The 22,392-nt window shown below is 39.5% G+C and overlaps 3 protein-coding genes across 5 annotated transcripts; 2 read left to right on the top strand and 1 right to left on the bottom strand.

Moving 5' to 3' along the window:
• Positions 1-1,888: 1,888 nt before the first annotated feature.
• On the bottom strand, positions 1,889-6,996 carry dtx3 (deltex E3 ubiquitin ligase 3). Of its 2 annotated transcripts, none has more exons than XM_079239530.1 (4): positions 6,814-6,996; positions 5,342-6,138; positions 3,802-4,019; positions 1,889-3,600 (listed from the first exon to the last, which is right to left on the bottom strand). In XM_079239530.1, the coding sequence occupies exons 2-4, from the start codon at positions 6,122-6,124 to the stop codon at positions 3,525-3,527; spliced, it is 1,077 nt and encodes a 358-aa protein (XP_079095656.1). In that variant the 5' UTR covers positions 6,125-6,138; positions 6,814-6,996; the 3' UTR covers positions 1,889-3,524. The 2 variants fall into 2 exon arrangements, with proteins under 2 accessions (XP_079095656.1, XP_079095657.1); XM_079239531.1 differs by lacking the exon at positions 6,814-6,996 and adding an exon at positions 6,586-6,622.
• Positions 6,997-12,951: 5,955 nt separating this feature from the next.
• ptges3a (prostaglandin E synthase 3a (cytosolic)) lies at positions 12,952-17,845 on the top strand. 2 transcript variants are annotated; one of them, XM_079238647.1, is made up of 8 exons: positions 12,952-13,072; positions 13,912-14,025; positions 14,568-14,637; positions 14,723-14,821; positions 15,407-15,496; positions 15,581-15,637; positions 15,791-15,818; positions 16,882-17,845. In XM_079238647.1, coding segments are annotated over exons 1-8 (480 nt in total). In that variant the 5' UTR covers positions 12,952-13,070; the 3' UTR covers positions 16,902-17,845. The 2 variants fall into 2 exon arrangements, with proteins under 2 accessions (XP_079094773.1, XP_079094774.1); XM_079238648.1 differs by lacking the exon at positions 16,882-17,845 and adding an exon at positions 16,147-16,875.
• Positions 17,846-20,591: 2,746 nt separating this feature from the next.
• Positions 20,592-21,882, top strand: mipa (major intrinsic protein of lens fiber a; the record flags this gene model as incomplete). Its single annotated transcript, XM_079239447.1, has 4 exons — positions 20,592-20,951; positions 21,265-21,429; positions 21,526-21,606; positions 21,697-21,882. The coding sequence occupies 4 exons, from the start codon at positions 20,592-20,594 to the stop codon at positions 21,880-21,882; spliced, it is 792 nt and encodes a 263-aa protein (XP_079095573.1).
• Positions 21,883-22,392: the final 510 nt, after the last annotated feature.

Raw genomic sequence — 22,392 nt, 5'->3', positions numbered from 1 at the left:
TCAGGAAGAATATAGACAATTCAGTATAATGTGCTTTATCGAGGCATTGCTGCACGAACACATCCACTGTACACTGCTTTAAGACTATATGGGACTACCAAAATAAAGAAATCAGTGGAAAGCTAAAGGGAGGTTGAGCTGCAGTTTCTGAACTATGAAAATATGTTGGGTATGTGTGCTCTTATATTAATGTCGCAGCTGTGTGTTATCTTCTATGGGCAGATACATGAACTGTATGAATAAAGGAGGAAGTTGCGGTCACCCTCCAGTTCAGCAACACCCAATGGAGCAGAGTGTGTCTGCATGTGTATTTTTCCTCTCTAAATGACCACATTAATCTGGATCTCTTGCCCTTATGATGACAGCACCAAACACAATGCTTTTTAAGCCCCGTTTGTGTTTAAGTCCTGGACTTTGCACTTTAAAGGACAATATTTGTGCAAGGGGGATCAAACTGTTGTTAGCTGTGACTTTTCATCCATATCATTTACCCAGAGAGTTGACCTGTGCTATTCTAGCAGCAGTTTATAGCATACCTCAAAACATTTTGGATTTCCCTCTTGGAGCCCATGAGACATCCTGGCCTAAACAAGGAAACTGATTATTCTCTTTTAATTTGTATCTATATTTGTTTGGCAGGGATCTATGTTGTGTAGGATACCTTATTTTTAATTAGGTCACAAGGGTTTTTGTTTTTGTCAGTGTTATGGCTTCGAGTCTGCTGGTCTGCATGCAAATGAGAGACTCCGGAGCCCACAGACGATAAGCTGCCATCCCTCGGCTCCACCCGTACCACCTTGGCTTGGGATTGGTGGACATCAGTGCAGGCTCCTTCCGAACTGGCCAAACCTGATGACGCCTGCATATTTAAGGACAATCAGCACCATCATTCGGGGCAGCTGTGTCTGATGGTGACAGTTTGCCACCTCCTGCTTGGTGTTGACAGCCATAGAGTTGCAGACTTGCAGCGACTGGTTTTGGCTTTTCTTTTTGGTTTGCTGTCTTTGCCTGGGTTCTGTTTTTGGTCTGTGATTACAGAACTTTTGCTGGCTTTGGAGCTTCTTTTGTTAAATAGTGGGTTTTGCTCCTGTTACAGGATGTTTTAAGTTGTCCCTTATTGTTTCTTTGGTTTGATTCTCTTTGTAAATAAAATCCCACATTTTTTATTGGAACTTTTACCATTTTTTTCCTCTTGTGTTGCAACCCACTTTTTCCCCTAGACACCAAGGGGGTCGTAACACTCAGGTATAATTCTATATTTTATACTATGATGTTAATGACACACCCCACCCTCTCTCTGTCTCATTTGGGGCGCCTTCTTTTTCATTTGGTTATGATGTCTCTTCCTGATATTGCCTTTTACCGATGCCTATGCATTTGTCACCATGAGTGTGCCACACAGCATAGGTCCATTTTAACATTTTTTATGCATTTGCCACTTTTAATAAAAGCTTTGTGATTTAAGACCTCAGGAGTTCCTTGGTCACATTTTTCTTTCTTTGCCACATACTAGTTTAATTATTGTGGCGTCATACAGTTCACAAACTCTATCATGTCAGTCAGTGGTGTCTGTCAGAACTTACTGCTGATAAGTTACTGTTATCTAAACCAAACATTTTAACTGTTAATTTTCAGAGGAGAAAATACTAATCTCTTGCCTGACATTAAGTTACAAATGATGCATCCTGTTCATGCAGGACTTGCAGCAAACGTCCAACACAAACCCAAACATAAGTTTTTATTCAAGTATTAAAATGTAAAGCACAATATTCTGAATATCAACAAAGTACGAATCAACACAATTATAAAAGAAAAACTCTGTTTTCCTTAACAATCAATTTATAACATGTGGAATTCCTCTAACAACCTATTTTCCTGGTTTGTCCTCATTCATGTAATGCATAGAAATGTTTGCACAGTAGCATTAGTAAACTACAATCCTGTGTCACAAAAATACCTCAGTTGGTCCCTTAACTAAAATATAAAGGAAGAAAAGTTGATTAAAGTATTTAATATACTGGATGATTCTTCAAATAAATTTTGTTAAGTAGGTTACTCCACTTTTACACATACAGGTAATCAGATTTCAGGGTTTTTTTCAGCATTACGATTATAAGAATGTTGATAAGGGAAGAGGTACTTTTATAACACATTTATATACATTTTAGGAACTTTAACATTTGTTCTAAAAGCCAGATAGTATAGCTAGGAATGTAGCACTGTTTACCTGTCAAACAACATAAAAATATGCCTGAACACTTTAACATTAATCAGAACTGTCATGCTTCTTCCTTTTTTTAAAAAAAAAAATCTAAAATGAGCAGAAGAAAGGCACAACAAAAGATCCATATCCTACCCTAAATCCAATTGTTCCTGCAATATTTTTTTCTTGTACCCCCCCTTTTTGTGTTGTTTATTCCATGAAATAAATACATTTACAACAGTAAGCTCATTTTAAATGAGTTAATAGGCAAATTTCCCAGTCTGACAGGGACTGAAGCATAGATATTTAAAGAGCTTTTGTGCCTTTGATTTGGTTTAAGTGGTCAATATGCCCTTCATCGCTGACATCGTCATAAATCTGGTAATCAGAGGAGCACATCACTAACAATTGAGGTAATGGGTTCAGCGCATCAGCAACATCTTGAATAACACTAGTAGCAAATAGTAAAACTTAGTGGAAAGTCCTAATGCATGCTAAAAGGTACTGCAATGAGACATCATTTAACATTCCTCTTTACTTTAAAATCTGCTCAGAGGGGTCATACACAAACTAAGCAGCAGATATCAACCAGTACCCAGCTAATATCTGATGGCTGGACAAACCAGTTTGTCCAAAGCACCCTTCACAGAGAGGAAGCCAAAAACCATCGCTTCTTCTTCACCAAAAAACCCAAACATCCTTTCCAAAGTGCCTGTGAGTGCTTTAGATTGCAAAAACTTCATAAAATTAATTCTGTTTATAGAAGCAGTGCTACGCTGCAATTTGAGTCTAAGTACAATCCTTAAACAGGTAATAACAATCAAACATATGGAACAAACATTGCTGGGGGATACAACTAAGGATGTGTGCTTTTAAGAATTAAAGTAATCCCCAGAGTATGAATACAACATTAAGAACTCATAAGCTGTATAACATTAAACTTAAATTTTCTAAATAATATTTAAGTACCATGAATTCCACAATGCTCTTTATAAGTGCATCAGATACCACGTCCCTTGCCAGCAGTGATAAGTCTGAGGATTTGTAATGCAAAAAATTCACTGCTCTCAAGAGCAGTTTCTTCCACATGTAGCGCTGTGATAAGCGGAATCCTGCAGAAAAATGAACAAACAGAAGAACAAGAAGAGGGGGAACTATGGGCTCTGCTGCAGCATTGGACGCCTGTCTGCTGAGGTCTTTGTCTTCAGCCATCTTTTAAAATGACAGGGCACAGAGCACAACCTGGAGCTGAGTCATGTCCACACCAAGGACACTCAGAAAGTCCAACTAAGTCCTGGAAGAATCTGTCATTTTTATGCTGTCAGTCTGCAGTGATACCTTTCTCTCTGAGCTCTTCTGTCACTCGCACCAAGTAAGTGGGGTCTGGGTAACCGAAGCTGTAAAGAGAAATAAAAAAGCCAATCGCATTACTGTCATCTAGCCAAATGCATCAAATAACTTTATTTCTTTGTCAAGAACACACCTTACTCAGTCAGTCGCTACTGAGCTCTTTTTGCTACCACATTTAAAACAGTTGTTCAGGATATTACAAATTCAGATCTCTAATCATTCACCTCCATCTGAAAGCCAATACCTACCAGCGTGCCCCGCCCCATATTGAGGTCTTATGGTGAATGTCATTCCAGGTGATGACATTTTGCATGCCCGTAGTCATGGAGGTACCAATGGTGAAGATAAGGCGCTGTTCAAAGGCCCGGCGCAGCAGACCCAGCACACGGTTCCCCTCAGGGCTATCAGGGAGGTAGGCCACACGGTCTGTTCCTGGGTATCGAACACCCGGGTTAGGGTGTTCTAGCTGTTGGCAGCACAGGTGTAAAAGAAGTCAGGGTCTGTTTTGTTATTGTTTTTCCTCCTATAAGTAAGCTATCTGGCATTTTATGCATATATAGAATGTAAAAGAGTGCTGTTTAAATGCTATAAATGCTGAAGATCCCACCTCCCCCACAAACTGCACTCCAAAGCTATCCCACAAGTCTCATTTACAATCAGGGCTTTTGTTTTCTTTCTCTCTACACAACATCAAGGTGAACATCTACAATATATGTGCCTGGTATTTAGTTACAGGAGCTATAACTTGCATTCAATTGAAAGTAGCACAGATGTATCCAGCAGCCTCACTCTCGCCAAAACACTTACAGTGTAAGAAATTTGGGTACCAGCACAGAATGGCTAGAATCCTAAACAAGGTAACAAGACATAAACTTAGCAGATAACACTACGCTTAGATCACACGGTGAGTTAGACTGTTAGGGGGAGGGAAGAAGATTTCAACGCAAAGAGGACCAATCATATAAAACAAATAAAACATAACACAAACATCTCCCAAAATAATACTTAATCCTTTTAAAATTAATTTCAATCCACAACAAAGCCAAAAACATGACTTGTTTTTTGTTGCTGTTAATACAATATAAAATAAAAATGAATATCTATAAATAGAAAAAATAAAGGACCACAACCATGCAAGACCTTGGAAGAATACCTGCCTCTCCGATTGTTTCACACATTTTTGAGATCCCCCAAGTTGTAAAAGAAGATACGTGTTTCTGAATAAGTGAATAGGATCAATCCAGAATGGACACAAAACCATGTTGGCGACCTCAGACAGCAGATGGCAATGAGAATGTACAGTATGAAAAAAAAATCATTTTTAATTATTATTAAATATTTGAAGTAAAGTTATTTAATGAAGCACAATATTAGTTTTTAAAACAAGGTGAGTATGTAAGTCCAATGTGGACTGTCTGTTTAGGCCGGAAAAACTATGTTACTAGAATGCCTTTTACAGAAATTCAGGTTCAGAAATTCACCATTTTAGTCGCAAGACATTTTTTGAAGGTTTGACTCCAAAACCGCAGAGAACATTCTCAGTGTTAAAAAAAAAAAAAGGATTACATCTTTTATCAAATTCATTTCTCTTTTAGAGAAAACAGAAGGTTTTGATGTACAGTAAAAGACAAGAATGACTAATTAGAAAGATGGGACAAGCTGACTTATAAGGATTCAATAACTTTTTAAGAAATTGTCTTATTCACCCAAAAGAAATGATCTACTTTTCATTATGTACTTAAATCATTTGCTAAAGTTATTCCACTAACAGCACGCAATTGAACTCACTGTCTGTAATCCAGGAGGGAAGCTGTAGATGATGCAAATACACCCAAAGCCCTCGTGGCCAGGAAGCTCCAGATCAGGATCTCTCTCTACAATCATGGAACCGTTTGCAGGTTGATTCCCAATCAGCTGCCCATATACTAGTCGACACACAGGACACGCTTTCTTCACTTTAAAGGCTTGGTCCAGGCAAGCGCGACAGAACGAATGGCCACATTTCTCCAGGGTGTTCTTTTCCACTATGTCCCCCATGCAGATTGAACAAGTATTACTGTCCTCTGCTTCACTGCGGGAAGCCATGCTTGAGTCCATGTCCTTCTTCTGGGCTGCCTCAAGGAGCATGGCGCATGCCTCCTCATCAGCAGGCTTCCTGAACCTCTGCTGCTGTCTTTGGGAGCGCCGGGGCTGGGGAAGGGGAGGCTGAAGCAGGCTACCCTCTCCATTCTGTTCGAAGGCTCCCACACAAGGCAGTAGAGCCCTCTTCCTCTTGGGTCCCCCCTCTTGTTTGCTCATTTCTTTGCGGGCACAGCGGCATAAGTCAATGAAGGCTTTTCGTGTCTCGCTGGAGATGGCTCCATCCATCACTCCAGCATCCCTCAAGCCTTCCAACGGCTGCAGCCGTACGGCACAGCAGCCTCCTCTCTCACCTCGCCTAATGATGCCAGCGCTCATCCCCTGCTTGTTCTGGAAGTCAATGAGCCAGGGATGCCCAGCTGCAGCCAGGTAATCCCACACCGCCTGAGAAACCAGCACCTCATCACTGCCCTGGCCAGCACGCACACTCATCTCATCAGAGGAAACTGCACAGAGAGGCACATAAAAGTCATCACAATCCCAAAAAATTATTTGCACTTGATTCACTTTGTATGGATATAAATCCACTTTAATAAATTGCTAACCATGAGGATGCATTAGCCCATTTTCAGCTTTTCAGTTGCATTATGGGGGATGATGCTAGCTTTACTTAGACAACACTTGTGTTTGCTCCGTTTGTTTTGGATTTAGTTGATATTATTTAAAAGCTCGGGCATACTGAATTCAAAGCAGAAAGTAATCTAGTATCTGTAGACGTGAAGCCATTTGTTGTGACTGCAGCGGGTGGAGGAAACACACAATAGGCTGAGGACAAATCAGCTGTTGAGATATTCAGACTGTAAACAAAGGGAACTAAAGGCGGAAAAAAGCAGGAAAGCACTGACAGCTTCACACGAATATAAATGCAACACTTATTTAAACCAAAAGGTTACCTTGTGATCCCATAAATTCCTTCAATCGCGAATAAAGCGTCCTGTTGAAGAGAGAAAGACAAGAAGACAAACTAATCGGCCAGAGAAAACGCTGCCACAGCTGCTTGCTAATATCCACACAGCTATTCGCAGCGAAGGGAAATTCAGGGATTTTGCAACATTAGCTCGAGCACTTAGTTAACATTTAGCATTGATGTATTTCCTTCCCAGATTACTTCGTCACCTCACCCTTCTCTGTAGCTTGTCGCCGCCTATCAGGGAGGTCTAGCTGGATTAAAGAGCGCTGAGCTCCATCTGTAGAGGCCTTTTTTTCTGACGTGCTGCTGCGGATGGGATGATAATTCTTTCTTTTCGTGGGTCAGGGCATGATATCCAGGCTCCCTCGACTCACGTCGTTGTGTGTTTCTAGCAGTCCTTTCTTGGCTCTGTTTAATTCCATTCAAGCCCACCACCACTCCTCTCCTCCGCCTCTTTGGTCTCGTCCGTGTTTGCTTCGTCGTACGTCCTTGGGCTGTAAACGGAACACAGTAAAAAGCAATCACTCTCTTATCTGAGTCGACCACGCGAGCTTTAAGGTTTCTTTGTACAACTCAGATAATTTGCTCTTCTCATTTTGTTTGTACTCTTCGTCTCAACCTTTTTTGTAAACTCTATCAGGGTAAATACATGTTTATTTGAGAGACTTTGACCTACAAGAGAAAAATGTGCCCAGGAAGTTCGTCACGGAGCTGTCACAGGCTGACAAATGGTGGTGATGTGTTTCGTGGGGTTTTCATAATCTGTTCTGAATCATACTTTTGATTATCGGCTTAAATGGTACTCAGAGTACAAGAGTCCAGCCTACACGCCACCCAGGGAATACCCACTCTACTGATGGAGTTGCTTGGATCAGGTTTTTATGTAGGCACGCTGTTTTTGTCTTCATTACAATTTGATCTTAAAGGTGTGGGATTTAGAGGAAATAGGTTTATAGTAGAAGCAGGAGTTATGAGAAACTAATTAAATTATTTTAAACATTTATAATTCCATCAGACTTTTATTTAACTACTTTGTAACAAAAAGGGAAAGCCACACAATTTTGAGCTCTGTAAAAAAAAACCAAAAAAAAAACCACACAAACCTTTAAAAATATCATCATTATTTATGATTCCTTTAATAGTAATAATCAGCTTCATTGTTAATATTATCTTCCCAATGCTTAATTGCATTGTTTGTTTGTTTTTAAAAAATGTCCACCAAATTTCCAATGAATCTATAAATGAACCAAATAAATGTAAAAAAAAAAAAAAAAAAATTGGATTATAAAACTGATTTGACAACAATTTACTCTCATTTTAAAGCATTCACCATACCATACCATTGCCATACCATACCATAACATTACCATACCATACCATACCATACCATACCATACCATACCATACCATTGCCATACCATTACCATAACATTACCATACCATACCATACCATACCATACCATTGACATACAGTACAGTACCGCACTGTACCACACTACACTACACCACACCACACCATACCATACCATACCATACCATACCATTGCCATACCATACCATAACATTACCATACCATACCATTGCCATACCATACCATAACATTACCATACCATACCATACCATACCATACCATACCATAACATTACCATACCATACCATTGCCATACAGTACAGTACCGCACTGTACCACACTACACCACACCACACCATACCATACCATACCATACCATACCATACCATACCATACCATACCATTGCCATACCATACCATAACATTACCATACCATACCATTGCCATACCATACCATAACATTACCATACCATACCATACCATACCATACCATACCATAACATTACCATACCATACCATTGCCATACCATACCATAACATTACCATACCATACCATACCATACCATTGACATACAGTACAGTACCACACTGTACCACACCACACCACACCACACCATACCATACCATACCATACCATACCATTTCACACCATACCATTGCCATACCATACCATACCATACCGTACCATACCATACAATATACACATATTATCCTGAAAAGAGAAATGAAGTCTATACATGCAGAGAGGCTAATAATGAATAAATAATTTTCATTGTTACAATCTGCTGAACAATGAATGAAGTTCAGGTTTATGTGATACTACCAGTTTTAGATGTCAGTGTTTACCTTGTGTTTGGAGTGAGTTCCTACTCATGTCATGAATCCAAAACTACCGATCATTAAATATTTATTTATCCATTTTACAAACGGATTGATAAAAACTTAAAGTCAGCAAACCGTGCACCACCATACTGAGAGGTATGTTTATCAAAACATGTTGATAATATTTTAATTCCAAAATCAAATAAATTATTTGTTTATCTGTATGGATTAATTTTGGATTAATTAATATATTCTAGGCATAAAAAATAAAGACATCTTCAAATACACAGGATTTATTAATTTAATACATCTTGCAAAGGAAGCAGAAAGAATAGGACAGCAGTCAGAGATATGAAGAACACTTATTTAATACAAGAATAAAAACGTATACTATGTTTATATGTACTATGTTTATATGTTTCACAGTGGCAGAGCTACTGTGAAACAACTGAAATGAATGAACAGTCCAGCATCACTAGAAAAAAAAGTACAGGGTACATTTAACATCATGTACCTTCATCACTTTGTCAGTAACTACTTCCACATTATTCTCAGGTGTACCACCTCACCTATTTTCTTACCATCCTTTTCAAACCTGACATATTGTAAATGCAGCCATCTTTACTTCTATGCACATAAAGCCGAATTGTCCTTTACATCCAATCTAGCCAGTACCACAGCACCTGGAAACATTTCTGTAGAAGTTCACCGTTCTCAGTGATGTATTTATTCAAGATGCTGTACCAAGACAGACAGGCATGAAAAATAAAATCCGCTTGCTTTTCTTTTAGTGAACTGATCCCAAAGTTGGCGCTGCAGCCAAGTGGAAAATAAATTACAACATGGAATACATGTCAGACATTCCAAAGAAGATAGAGATTAAAAGAAAAGAGCTCTTGCTGAACTGATGTAAATAGGTGTACTACCAAAATGGTGAATACTCCCAAAATTCTGTGCATAGATGACATGAGCATATCATTGTTCCCATAGGGTAATTTAGACTTGAACTCATGTGCTATTATGTCCCAGTGCTATTTTAGCGCCAAGGGACATGCGTGTTTTAGATATTTCTTATCTCAGTGATGCCTTTGTTTCTGTTGACCATAGTATCCTCATTTCCTGGCTGGAGTGCTCTGTTGGGTTATGAGGAGAGGCTATAAAATGGTTAAAAACCTTTAAGCAATCCATTTATATATATATATATATATATATATATATATATATAATAATTCTCCTCTTTAGTCCGGCTCACCTGTGGAATCCCCCAAGGGTCTGTTGTTGGTCCAGCCTTCTTCTTTTTATAGCCTATTGTTTAATACCTCCTGGGCTCGTCTTTAAAAATCATGGTGTCTTCTTCCACGGCTACAGCAATTATTCACAAATATATGTACTCCTCAAGCATTACACAGCCCCTCTAAAAGCTTTATTGGACTGCCTGAAGGGTATTAAATTCTGGATGGCCTAAAATCTTAAATGAGAATAAAACTAAAGTTGTGCTGTTTTTTCCCTTAAATCAGCAAGCCGCCCATTCAATAGACAAAAAAAAGTAATGCAGCAATCAAAGTCAGCTTGTTTTAGCTGAGAATCCTTCCCAAGGTCAACCTTTTTTTCTTTTTTTATTTTGCGGTTTTGAGAATCCACAAAATAAAAAAATACTTTGATCTAATCTAAATTTGACTACCACAACAGTCTTTATTTAGGTTTAGGTCAGTCTGCTGTTGCTCTGCATACCATTAAATGCAGCTGACTGACTCTTTGTAAGCAAATGTAAATTAGATAATATCACATCAATTTAAGCTTGGCTAGTCCATTTTAAAGTGCATTTTTTGTTTTTAAGTGTTTAAGTGGATTCAGCATTTCTTGTCTTTCTGACCTTTTACCTGTGTTCACTCTTTCCAGAACACTGAAAGCTTTAAATCAGTTAGAGTTTTGACATTTAGACATTTGAGTTGTTTTGCAGGATTTTTTTGTATTCCAGGGTGTTGTCAGTGTTTTAATCTGCACAGCACTTGTCAATGTCTGTTGTTTAAAACAAAATAAGTCTCAGTACAACCAGTACGACCGGCAATGAGTCGGATTCGTTTCCGGTGAGGGTTGGACTCCGCCAAGGCTGCCCTTTATCCCTGATTCTGTTCATAACTTTTATGGATAGACTTCTAGGTGCAGCTGAGGTGTTGAGGGGATCCGGTTTGAAGGCCTCAGGGTCTCTGCTTTTTGCAGATGATGTGGTCCTGTTGGCGTCATCTGGCCATGATCTCCACCTTTCACATGAGCGGTTCGCTGCCGAGTGTGAAGCGACTTGGAATAGCATCAGCACCTCCAAATCTGAGACCATGGTCCTCAGCCGGAATAGCCGGAATTGCTCTATGCCGGTTGGGAGTGAGGTCCTGCTTAAAGTGGAGGAGTTTAAATATGTTGTGGTCGAGTGAGGGGAAGGATGGAGCACGATATTGACAGGCGGATTAGTGCGCCGTCTGCAGTAATGCGGACTCTGCACCAATCTGTCATAGTGAAGAAGGAGCTGAGCCAAAAGGCAAAGCTCTCAATATACCAGTCAATCTATGCTCTACTCTCACCTATGGTCATGATCTGTCATGACCGAAAGAACAAGATCTCATATACCGATGGCTGAAATGAGTTTCCTCAGCAGGGTGGCCGGCTCTCCTTTAGAGATAGAGTTACAAGTTCAGTCATCCGGGAGGGGCTCAGAGTAGAGGGCTCACATTGAGAGGAGCCAGTTGAGGTGGCTTGGGCATCTGGTCAGGATGCCTCCTGGACGCCTCCCTGGTGAGGTGTTCCGGGCATGTCCCTGCAGGAAGAGACACCAGGGAAGACCCAGGACACGCTGGAGGGATTATATCTCTTGGCTGGCCTGGGAATGCCTTGGGATCCCCCCTGCAGAGTTGACAAATGTGGCTGCTGCCCCTGCGACCCGACCCCGGATAAATGGCGGAGAATGGATGGATGGATGAATGAAGTTCTAAAGAGTCAACACATATAAAATACAACACACTATAAAATAAGCTTTAAGGTATCCTAAAGGGCATTTCAGGGCGCAAAATATGAAAATACAGTTTTACCTAACTCAGAGGACATGTTCATGTCATGCAGGAGAAATCTTGCTTAAGACAACTAAAAGTGAAACTATTCTGAAACTACTAAAAAAAAACCCACCAATCCTAGTTTTGTCGAATAATATTAAATAGTGATGTTCTCTGGAGTTTGCATGTTCTCCTCATGTATGCGTGGGTTCTCTCTGGGTTCTCCGGCTTCCTCCCACCATCCAAAGACATGCATGTTAGGTTAATTGGTTACTCTAAATTGCCCCTAGGAATGAGTGTGAGCGTGAGTGGTTGTTCGTCTCTCTGTGTGGCCCTGCGATGGACTGGCAAGCTGTCCAGGGTGTACCCTGCCTGTTGCCCAAAGCCAGCTGGGATAGGCTCCAGCTTCCCCGCGACCCTGAATTGGATTAAGCGGTTTAGAAAATGAATGAATGAATGAATGAGTGATGTTCTCTTCTTAGAGTTAATGAGGGCCAGGCAGTCAGGTTTATAAAGGTCACAATGATATTGGCGAGGTAAGAAATTAAAGATAAGTTGTGAAATTACAAATTGTCACAACAGTAACAAATATGAGTTTCAGTCTTAAGAAAATAATGCTTCTTAAAACTCATAAACAAGCTATGACACAAAGCAAATCCAAAACAATGCTTTGAAATTGAACAAATTAAATGAACGAACAAATGTGATATTACCGAGGCGAGACGGAAAATTAAATTAAGTTGAAAAGTGATGCAAAACGACTGCCACGCAAAAGTTAAAAGAAAAAAAAAAAAATTAATTAAATTAAATATTCCACCCTAGAAAACCACAATAAGACACTCAATTTCAATTGACAGTTACCAGGATTCAAAGGAACTGATACTATCAACTTGTAGAATATTTCAGTGCTTGTTTTTTTCCATGGCTATATTACTTATTAGATATTCTGGTATGAGCATAGACTGTCTTCGGTCTGTGGGTATGAGCCTGGTGGTCGTGCTGCTCTGACACTGAGCACTGTCTTTCTAGAATTATCTCGCACTGAGCCCACGCTCCAAGCAGGCGGGTAAAACGCAAAGTCACGAGAGAGCACGGAAAACACGCGATGTTTGGAGACCCACCAGAGTCTCCGTTTTATACTTCAGAGTTAACTGTTTCGGTCTCAGTGACCATTTTTGCCGGCTTCATTTATAGAAAACACGAATAGTAATAACGACATCCGACGAGGGAGTGTTATTATCTAAAACGGTGAAAATGTAAGTGTTGATTGTACTGTGAAGCTGCTATCGTAGCTAACCAGCCACAAGTGTTTTTAATGGTATAATGCGGATCAACTAGCTAACATTAGCCAACTCAGCTAGCACACGAGTTGGCCTCAGCTGTACTCAGCGTTACAGGGCTAAAAGCCATCGCACGCCGTCAAATCCGTGTACAACTGAGTCTCTGCCATTTTGATACACTACGGCACTACAGGCTTTCAGCTCAACGGGTTGGCTTGATTTGTGTGTGGGCTTTATACCAGGTCATTAGTCGTTAGCAAGTAGGCTAAAGTCAACTAACGTGACTAGGGTAAAGTTAGCTGCTCTGAAAAGTCACGGTGTCAAGTCCATTACAATTCATTCTGTGTTAACAAAGAGAAACCTTAGCTTCCACAGATGTGTAGTGTTCATAATACAAGCCCTTCGTACTTTCAATTCTTTATTGTCACTTACAGAAGTAATCAAGCAGTTTGAAACCATTGCAGCTTTACAACATTCACGTTGTTTGAGAAAGCCATGGTGTTTCAGGTGTCTCTTCTTTAATAGGTTGAATTAAAGCTTAATCTAAGTATTTTCCTGAATAACAGTGTTTTTCCTGAATAACAGTGTAACATCTTTTATTGTGAGAAAAAAGTCCTATGGTAATCGGATTAAGTATCACTCTTTCTCGTAATGACTCAGGTGAACTGCACCCAGCAGAATGACCACCTGCCAATGACATAAATATATTCTCTTTAGTATTAAATAATCTACATCTGACATTGAATGGAAACTGAATTATCATATTTTGTGTTCATCAAGTGTAATTGATTTTTTCTTTCTACTTTTGTCATTAGGCAGCCTGCAACAGCTAAATGGTATGACAGACGAGACTCTGTTTTTGTAGAGTTCTGTGTGGAGGACAGCAAAGATGTGCAAGTAAAGTTTGACAAGTCAAAATTTGATTTTAGGTGAGTTGCAATAAAGATAAGGTAAATGATAGATCTGAAGTCTCTTTTCTGATCACTTGCTTCTTTTTTTTTGTTTAAATATCTCTAATCTCGGGGATTTGGCCCTGGAGCATGATGGTCCTGTTGTCAAACATCCTATTCTTCTGAATGTTAAGCTCTCTAAAGCTCTCTAAAACTTATCACCATGCTGGTGAAATTCCTAAATAAGGGAAAGAGTTATAATGAATTAAAAAAAAAACAGTCATCTTACATTCTCCACAAGTCTGTTAAAAAATGAATGATGGACTGACATGTTATGATAAAAATGTTTTACAACCGATTAAACCAAAATTTACAAGTGTGCTTCTGTTAAAGAAATGAATCAGCCCCTAGATACATACACATTTAAAAGTGTTTGCAAGCAATAAAATGAAATGAAAAATACTTCATTAATCCTTCAAGGAAGTTATAATTAGCAACCTTGACTTTCTTATATGAGCAAAGTAATGATAGCCTTTGTTAGATGTGAAGTCTGAATCATTAATCTTTTATCTCTTATACAGCTGTGCCAGTGGAACAGAAAAAATCAAACACCAGAATGTGGTGGAACTTTTTGGGGAGATTGACCCCAAAGTAAGTTAGTCATTTGCAGACAAAGTAGAAGTAGAATAGTGTTTTTATTCCACCAAAGACATCTAACTTTTTCTGTAACACACAGGAATCTAAGCACAGACGCACTGACAGGTCTGTGTTGTGCTGTTTACGAAAAGCAGAGGCTGGAAAGTCATGGCCACGGCTTACCAAAGACAAGACAAAGGTAACAAACTCATCAGATGGACATTTATTGGCACTGATGTGTAGGAAATTAAATATTGACCCTTAGAAGTCTCAAGTATTTAGTTTTTCCACCCTTTTACTCTTTAAGTTTGACTAAGAAAAAGGCCAGAGAAAAAAGTTTGTTTTTCTGTTTGTTTTGGAAAAGAACAAACAAAATAAATGTTGTTTTTGTTTTTGTTTTTTTAGCAAATGGTTGATGTTAAAAAAGAAGTCCATAATGTAACAACAGTCAAATGGTCAAAATTTAACCCAGTAGTGTTATAACAAACACTTAGTCTGGGTTTTTCTTACCTAAACCAATTGCTAAAGATGGCTCAGGCAGGTTTATTTCCACAATTTTTTAAAGACATTCATTAAAGTCAATTCACCTTTACCAAATGGTAGACCGGGACCTTAAAGGGTTAAGAAAATTAAAAGCATCAAAATGCTTGTTTTTTAAAAGCTGATTATCTTGAATATTTTCTAGTTTGAGACTGGTGTCATCATTAATTGAAAACAACAGCTGTACATTGATTTACATATCAAATGATGATTTGTTTAAGCACACCAGTTAATTCTCTTGTAGTGCAACTGGTTGAGCGTGGATTTCAATAATTGGAAAGACTGGGAAGACGACTCAGATGAAGACTTGTCAAGTTTTGACAAATTCTCAGAGGTAATGGTGTTAAGCAATCAGAGTTAAAATGTGACAATGATTATATTTGCAGAAATGTTGAATGTTACCTGTGATTTTCTCCAGATGATGAACAGCATGGGTGGGGATGATCTACCTGATTTAGATGGTGCAGACAATGAGGTATTTTAAAGATGGCACACGTGCATTTTGTTCTTTTATGCGGTTTATATAATTCGCTAAGTTTCTGCAATGGTTTTTTTTTTTTTTAAAGTAGAATGTAGCAGAGAAAGCAGTGGATAATGATCTCTGATGGTTTTTGCTTTGTTTTTTTAGCATGATTCAGCAGACAGTGATGATGAAAGTAAGTGTTAATTTAATTTGTTTATTCACTTATTCCCAAAAGCATGTATACATAAAAAACTTTTAATTATGGCAGCTGACCAAATGAATGTGAAAAGCCAACAAAATAACATAAAGCTACTTTGATATGAATTTGGATGTCACTGAATCCTACATACTGCCCTTTTAAGTAAGTGACAGTTAATTGTTGGCTTTGCAAATGTTCCTCTCGAGGTATAACCTTAAAGTGGAACTATTATGTGCATTCCAGGCTAATTTATTTTTATTTCTGAGACCAGAACGGCTGTGATTGATCGAGTTATTGTCACAAATCTCTTTATTTACTTCAGACCGACCCTCTCCGTAGGCTGTCAGATCAGCCTGCGGGCAAAACGAGTGGATTGAGACTGTTCCGCATTAAGCCCAGCCTCCTGCCACTACACTACATCGGGAGCGCGCACCGCAACTGCTTTCGCCATCATTGTAACATCTCATAAACAGAAGGATTAGGCTAATATGAACTCAAAAAACAAAAACAAAATACAATGTCAACACATAACATACAGCCCTACATGTTGGAACCTGAATCAGACCCTGAAAACGAAGTGGAAAACAGCAACCCACAGCAACGAATGCAGCAGGATGTCTCTCTTTGGTAAACTCACCAGCCATCGTTCGAAATAACCTTATCTGACGTATTAGTACATGCTCTTGTTAACCAGTAGAAGGTAACCAATCACCGAACCTTATCCGGGACATCACAAGGATTTCGAAGTAGAAAAAAACTCTCTAAAATGATGCGTTTTTCATTGCCATGGAAACCGAACAGAGAGAGTGCTGGAACTCAAACTCAAACATCCGTTTAGGTGATTAAAAAACAGTGCCGTTCACATGTCTGATGAGGATTCAACACTGGAACACTGTAGAAAGCTCAGAAAACTCGAAATACCATAATAGCACCCCTTTAAGTACAACTTCATCCAAAAATCTTGTGGGTAACTTTGACTTGATTTGTTACCCACAAGAAATGACTATCTAGATTTAATCATATACTAATACATATTGTGTTTTTAACTTTCTTCCAGAAATGCCAGACCTTGAGTAAACAGACATGGTTGCCACCTCAGTAGTTCTCAAAGCAAGTTTATGAGTCTTGACAAGGGAGACACGACATGAGTTGGCAGCCACATTTGAGACGAATCTCTCCACGCAGTTTCCAAAGCGAAACTCCTTAAGGGGGTGACAGGGAGTGACTGTTGGATACAGACATGCACAGACATCCATAGCAACATACAGTGCTGTGCTTTGCTGTTGTGTTCTGCATGGACAATTCTGTTCAAATGAAAATGTTATTGTTCCTTGACTTAAATGACTGTAATGGGATGTGCTGATGTCTTACACCTTCTCTCTCTCTTTTTTTGCGATGTCAAATGATATAATAAATGTTGTAATTTCTAATAAGAAAAAAAAAACTCACAATGCCTTTTTTCCAAAAAAGTAGATTTTTTTAATGACAGACCCTCCCTAAACCTTCCTTTTAATGTTTGTATTGTAAATTGCACTTATGTTTGTTAATTTAAAAGGCAAGAGTTCTGCTTTCAATGGGTCTTTCAATGGGTTTTCCAATGTATCAAAACATCTGCAAATACTTCAGCTTTGTTTTTTAAAAAAAAATATGTTTCCACATTTAAAATAAACACAAATGCTTGTGCAAGTTGAAGTTTGTGTTGAAAATTTCGTAGTGGACTAGTACATTATTTTCATATAGCCATACTTTGGAAAAGGAGTTTTATTTATTCCTTAGGTGTCACCATGCAGAGCACCATTGTAGCAGGTGTATGAAAAGAAAAATCTTCCATGTTCCCACTCAAGTAAGAACGGAAATGTTTTATAGTCTCCAAGGAGTAATCCACATAGGTTATACATGTTTATCACATACACCAGAAATAATGCTTTGGAAGCGTGTGTGTTTGATTCAACGTATGCCAAACACTTCTCTGTTTGTCATATGCAGTGAGACTTTGACTAAACGTTTCTAATAAACTTGTAACAAAGAAAAAAACTGGTGACTGTTCTGTTCAAACTGGCTGAAAACATCATTTTTCATCACTCAGTTGTAAGCAATGGAAACCAGAACCATTAGCTCATACTCTGCATACATGTTTCCTGGAATTCTGCTGGTTTTATGTGATGCCCTTGCCAATTTCACTAGATTTGGCTTTCCATAATATGCTTGACACTGCAATATTGGGATGAAATTTCATCTTGAACTGATATCTTCTCAGTTATTTATCTCAGATTGAAATTGTAATGAACTTCTGTTGCCTTTCACAAAGCTGCCACATAGAGTGAAGACATGGAGTAGACTTTCCCTTCCATTGCTGATACTGACATTACTCAAGAAAAGAAATAAGGTGAAAGTCTAAAGAAGAAACTAAAGGAAGGAAAAGTTAGCAGTCTTATCAAACGTGCATGCCACTGGGATGGCTTTGAAAAAAAAAAAAAGGATGTGGCATTTGTGACTGCCGAGGAACTGCTTCACATCAAAAGTAAATGTCTCGATGTGACCACTGTGTTGTGCTGTTACTGCACTTCCCAGTGCCTCTGTATCTGACTCATTTATGAAGCCTTTTTTTTCCCATTTACCTTTGCCTGCTTCAAAATTTTGACCACATGCCTGTACATAAATGTCTTTACGCACACTGATGAGGACATAAGGAGACTTTGACATGTTGGCTCGATTTATGTAAACTAAATATATTTTCATGAACAATATTAATGGTATCTCTAAGAATCTTGGGAGTTCCACAGAAATGCAAGACTTGGAACTACTATCTTGCACTGCAAGCGCCTGCTTCAGTTTCACTGTGTTCTGCAGTTTATGTTTTCACCACTGTATGGCCGTTGTAGGAAAGAGCATCTAATCCAGTGTGATGTGTTTAGGGACGGCATGTTATGTTTGTGTCAGCAGTCTGAACCTGGGGAGCAGGAAAACACAATGCAAGCATCTTTTCAACACCCCCACTGTAAAACTAAACTGTGGGCTTACACCCACAATAGGTAGCTTAGGAAGTCACGAGGAGGACACAATGCTCATCACAATGGAGATGTCCCAACTGGCAAACTGTTATTTTCAGAGCAGTACTAGTGTTAAACTTGTATTTTAAGATAATATGTTTTTTCACCATCACTGCAACTGTTCATTGAATTAAAAGGATCATTTAAAAGTAAGACTACTATTAAAGACATTTAACGGTTTCTTTTATTGCTCTATTTGTTCCTGTTTTTTTATTTGACTCTGAGGTTTAAATGATATTTGTTTAGCTACTCTTGCCAACTGAAAAGTGAACTTGCTCATTTAACAATGACAGCACCACAAACAGATCATAGAAACTAGTAGAAACTGTTACTGCCAGCATTTTGTTTCCATGCATGAAAGGACTAAAGCAGTGAGCTCAGCATAAACCTTTCAGAGTGCTGTGGCTATCCCTGTAGCTGCCCTGGTCAGCACGATGCTCCAGTGCAGAAGCTCAATGCCAGGCCTGCTCTTCTCTCTTCCCCTGCCACCGTGGATTTTCCACTGCTTTATCTGACCTGAGCCTGCAAACTGGGTCCACTACACACAATGTAAAACTCTGTCTAATCAGTTCTGTCGCCACAAACCTCAATTGTAACAGTGGAGAAATTGAGAGTTTACTCGAGCTTTGATTAGAGTAAAGATGCATTGCAACTGAGTCAGTAGGAGGAAAATTATGGAACTTTACTGAGATATTAGAATGTAAGCAGATTAGTTTTGATATGACATGCTTGGTTTGAAGTCATTCTTATATCATTATTAAATCATAAGCTTATGGGATCAGTGTGTTTCTGTGTTGTCACAGGTTCTGTTGAGCATGTGCACATATGAATATGTTCTGTGTTCAGAAAATAAATCCTAAGAGAGAGCTGATGCCATGAATTGTGTTTTTCTACCAGAGTCTCTGGTTATTGCTTTTAATCAGACTTTTGGAGTCTATTACCTGCAGGATCTCCACAGCTTCAGGAAAACTCATTGATTAATTGAACCCATAAAAGCTAGAAAATACCAGACGCTCCAAATAATCTATTAATGCTTAGCAGAGGACAATTGTTTACCTTAATTTTGTTGAGCTTATTGCTCAGACTAAGTTTAACCACAGGTCATAATTTTCATTGTAAATGTAGAACATTTCTTGCAGTTGTCAGATTATTTCAGATTCACTGATTTTATCTTCCCCAGTGAAACTAGCAAACGCGTGTCTGGATTTAAAAGAAAAGTCAAGGCACGAGAAGGGTTAAATGACTTTGTTTTGATTTGTAGTATTGTGCACTGACCCCACCCCTGGGCTCTGTGGTGCAGCGATGGCCTTGGGGTGTTATAAAAAGGCCTCTAAGCTCCAGCTGCTCTGATAAAGACGCTGAATGTCTGCAGGACATGCTTAACGTTTGTCCATCCATGTTCCTCTACTAAAAACCAGTAGGGTTGGCACATAGATGCGCAGAGACTGGCGAACTGCTCCACTCAGGAGCTCTCTATGACAGAAATCAGAATTCAAAAGGAAGAGCAGCAGATTACGCTCAGTTACATGTTAAGCAGTTTATGTATTGTTGCATTTAGCTTTAGAAAGGTAGTTCCTGTTTGAGAGCAATTTTTGTTGTTTTTTTTCAGGCTCAAGTGTGGGGAAGCATCTTCCCCCTTTAGTTGATTAGTTAGTTTATTCTGTTGACTTTTCATCCCTCCACTTTTTAGAAGTTTACTTTTTGACCTTGTGCCACCATGTGGGAGTTCAGGTCAATGTCTTTCTGGCGGGCGGTGTTTGCCGAGTTCTATGGCACCATGTTCTTCGTATTCTTTGGAATGGGGGCAGCCCTCCGCTGGACCACTGGGCCACATAATGTTCTTCATGTTGCCTTTTGCTTTGGCTTGGCAGCTGCTACCTTCATCCAATCCATCGGTCACATTAGTGGAGGACACATCAACCCAGCTGTCACCTTTGCATACCTGATCGGATCTCAGATGTCTCTGTTTCGTGCTTTCTTCTACATTGTGGCCCAGTGTCTTGGAGCACTTGCCGGTGCTGCTGTGCTGTATGGAGTCACACCCAACAACATGAGAGGGAACCTGGCTCTGAACATGGTAAGATTAACTAAAAGTTACTGGAATACTCCACATCCGCTATTACAAGGTTACTACTATTTCTGCATTTCGAAGTGTTACCTCATGCTTTTGCAAACTTTGACCCTGACATAAATAACTGTGAATTATGTTAATAAAATATGTTTAAACATAACTATAATAACTGAGAACTGAGGGAAAAAAAAGAGTTAAATTACAAAAACCTTTTTTTTTTAAACTTTTGATTATGTGTAAAATTTCCATGCATGTGTGTGTTGACTTTGAGTTTACAAGCTCACATTTTTCACTTCATGACTCTTTCCTTGTGTCACAGCTGCAGCCAGGTGTCAGCCTGGGCATGGCCACAACAATGGAGGTTTTCCTCACCCTCCAGCTTGTCGTTTGCATCTTTGCTGTGACAGATGAGAGGCGCAACGGACGCTTGGGCTCTGCTGCCTTGGCCATTGGCTTTTCTGTGCTCATGGGGCATCTTCTTGGGGTAAGGGTCATTCCAAGGTGTAAAAATTTGAAACTTTTTTATGTATATGTATGTATGCATTTTCATATTCCTGAACTATTCTCTTTTGTTATTTAGATGTACTATACTGGAGCAGGAATGAACCCAGCAAGATCCTTTGCCCCAGCTGTCCTTGTCAGGAATTTTGTTAACCACTGGGTAAGATCTATGGATATTTTTGAACTACAAATTTGGGCAAAAATGTAGCTGTGTCATTCTCAAAATCGAACTGCTCTCTGCGTTTCCCAGGTGTACTGGGTGGGACCCATGATTGGTGGCGCTATGGGTGCTCTGCTGTATGACTTCATGCTATTCCCTCGTATGCGTGGTCTTTCTGAGAGGCTCGCCACACTGAAGGGCACCCGGCCTCCAGAGGCTGAGGGCCAACAGGAAACCAGGGGAGAGTCCATCGAGCTCAAAACACAGGCCCTATAAGCCTGGAGAAGGAGATTGGCTTTCTGACCCCCACTCTGCACCTGTTATGCCTCAGTCTGCACCCTCAGTTCCTGGTCCATCCTCAGCCCACACTGTTTTTGCACACATACCTCCTTCCCCCCCCTCCACATATGCTAACAGCAATCTCAAACCCCATTTGTCATCCTTGTTTCTCATCCAGAACTGGACCTATTGAATTATAGTGAAGGGGCACTCACAGCCCTGACCATCTTTCTTGATTTCTATGCATCCTTCCTTCTCCTCTTCCCCCATGGAATCCAGGATAAGGATGGAGGATTAGAAGAAAACTTGTCACTGAAGGCAGCACCCTGTGTCCTGTGGCGTGGGGAATCAGTTACTCTTGGCTTACCAGGTGGCTATAACTGCTCAGGACAGGGGCCACTATTTCTATCTTTCTACCTTTCTCTTTCTGTTTTTTTCTTCCTATTTTGTAGTCTGGTAGGAGTGAAGCTACATTAGAGCAGTGGACTTCTGCATGCTTTTCCATTT

The sequence above is a fragment of the Telmatherina bonti genome (assembly GCF_933228915.1).
Source record: "Telmatherina bonti genome assembly, chromosome: 4".
Lineage (NCBI taxonomy): Eukaryota > Metazoa > Chordata > Actinopteri > Atheriniformes > Telmatherinidae > Telmatherina > Telmatherina bonti.
Note: the sequence above shows the minus strand (reverse complement) of the source record. Positions and strands in the feature narration are given on the sequence as shown.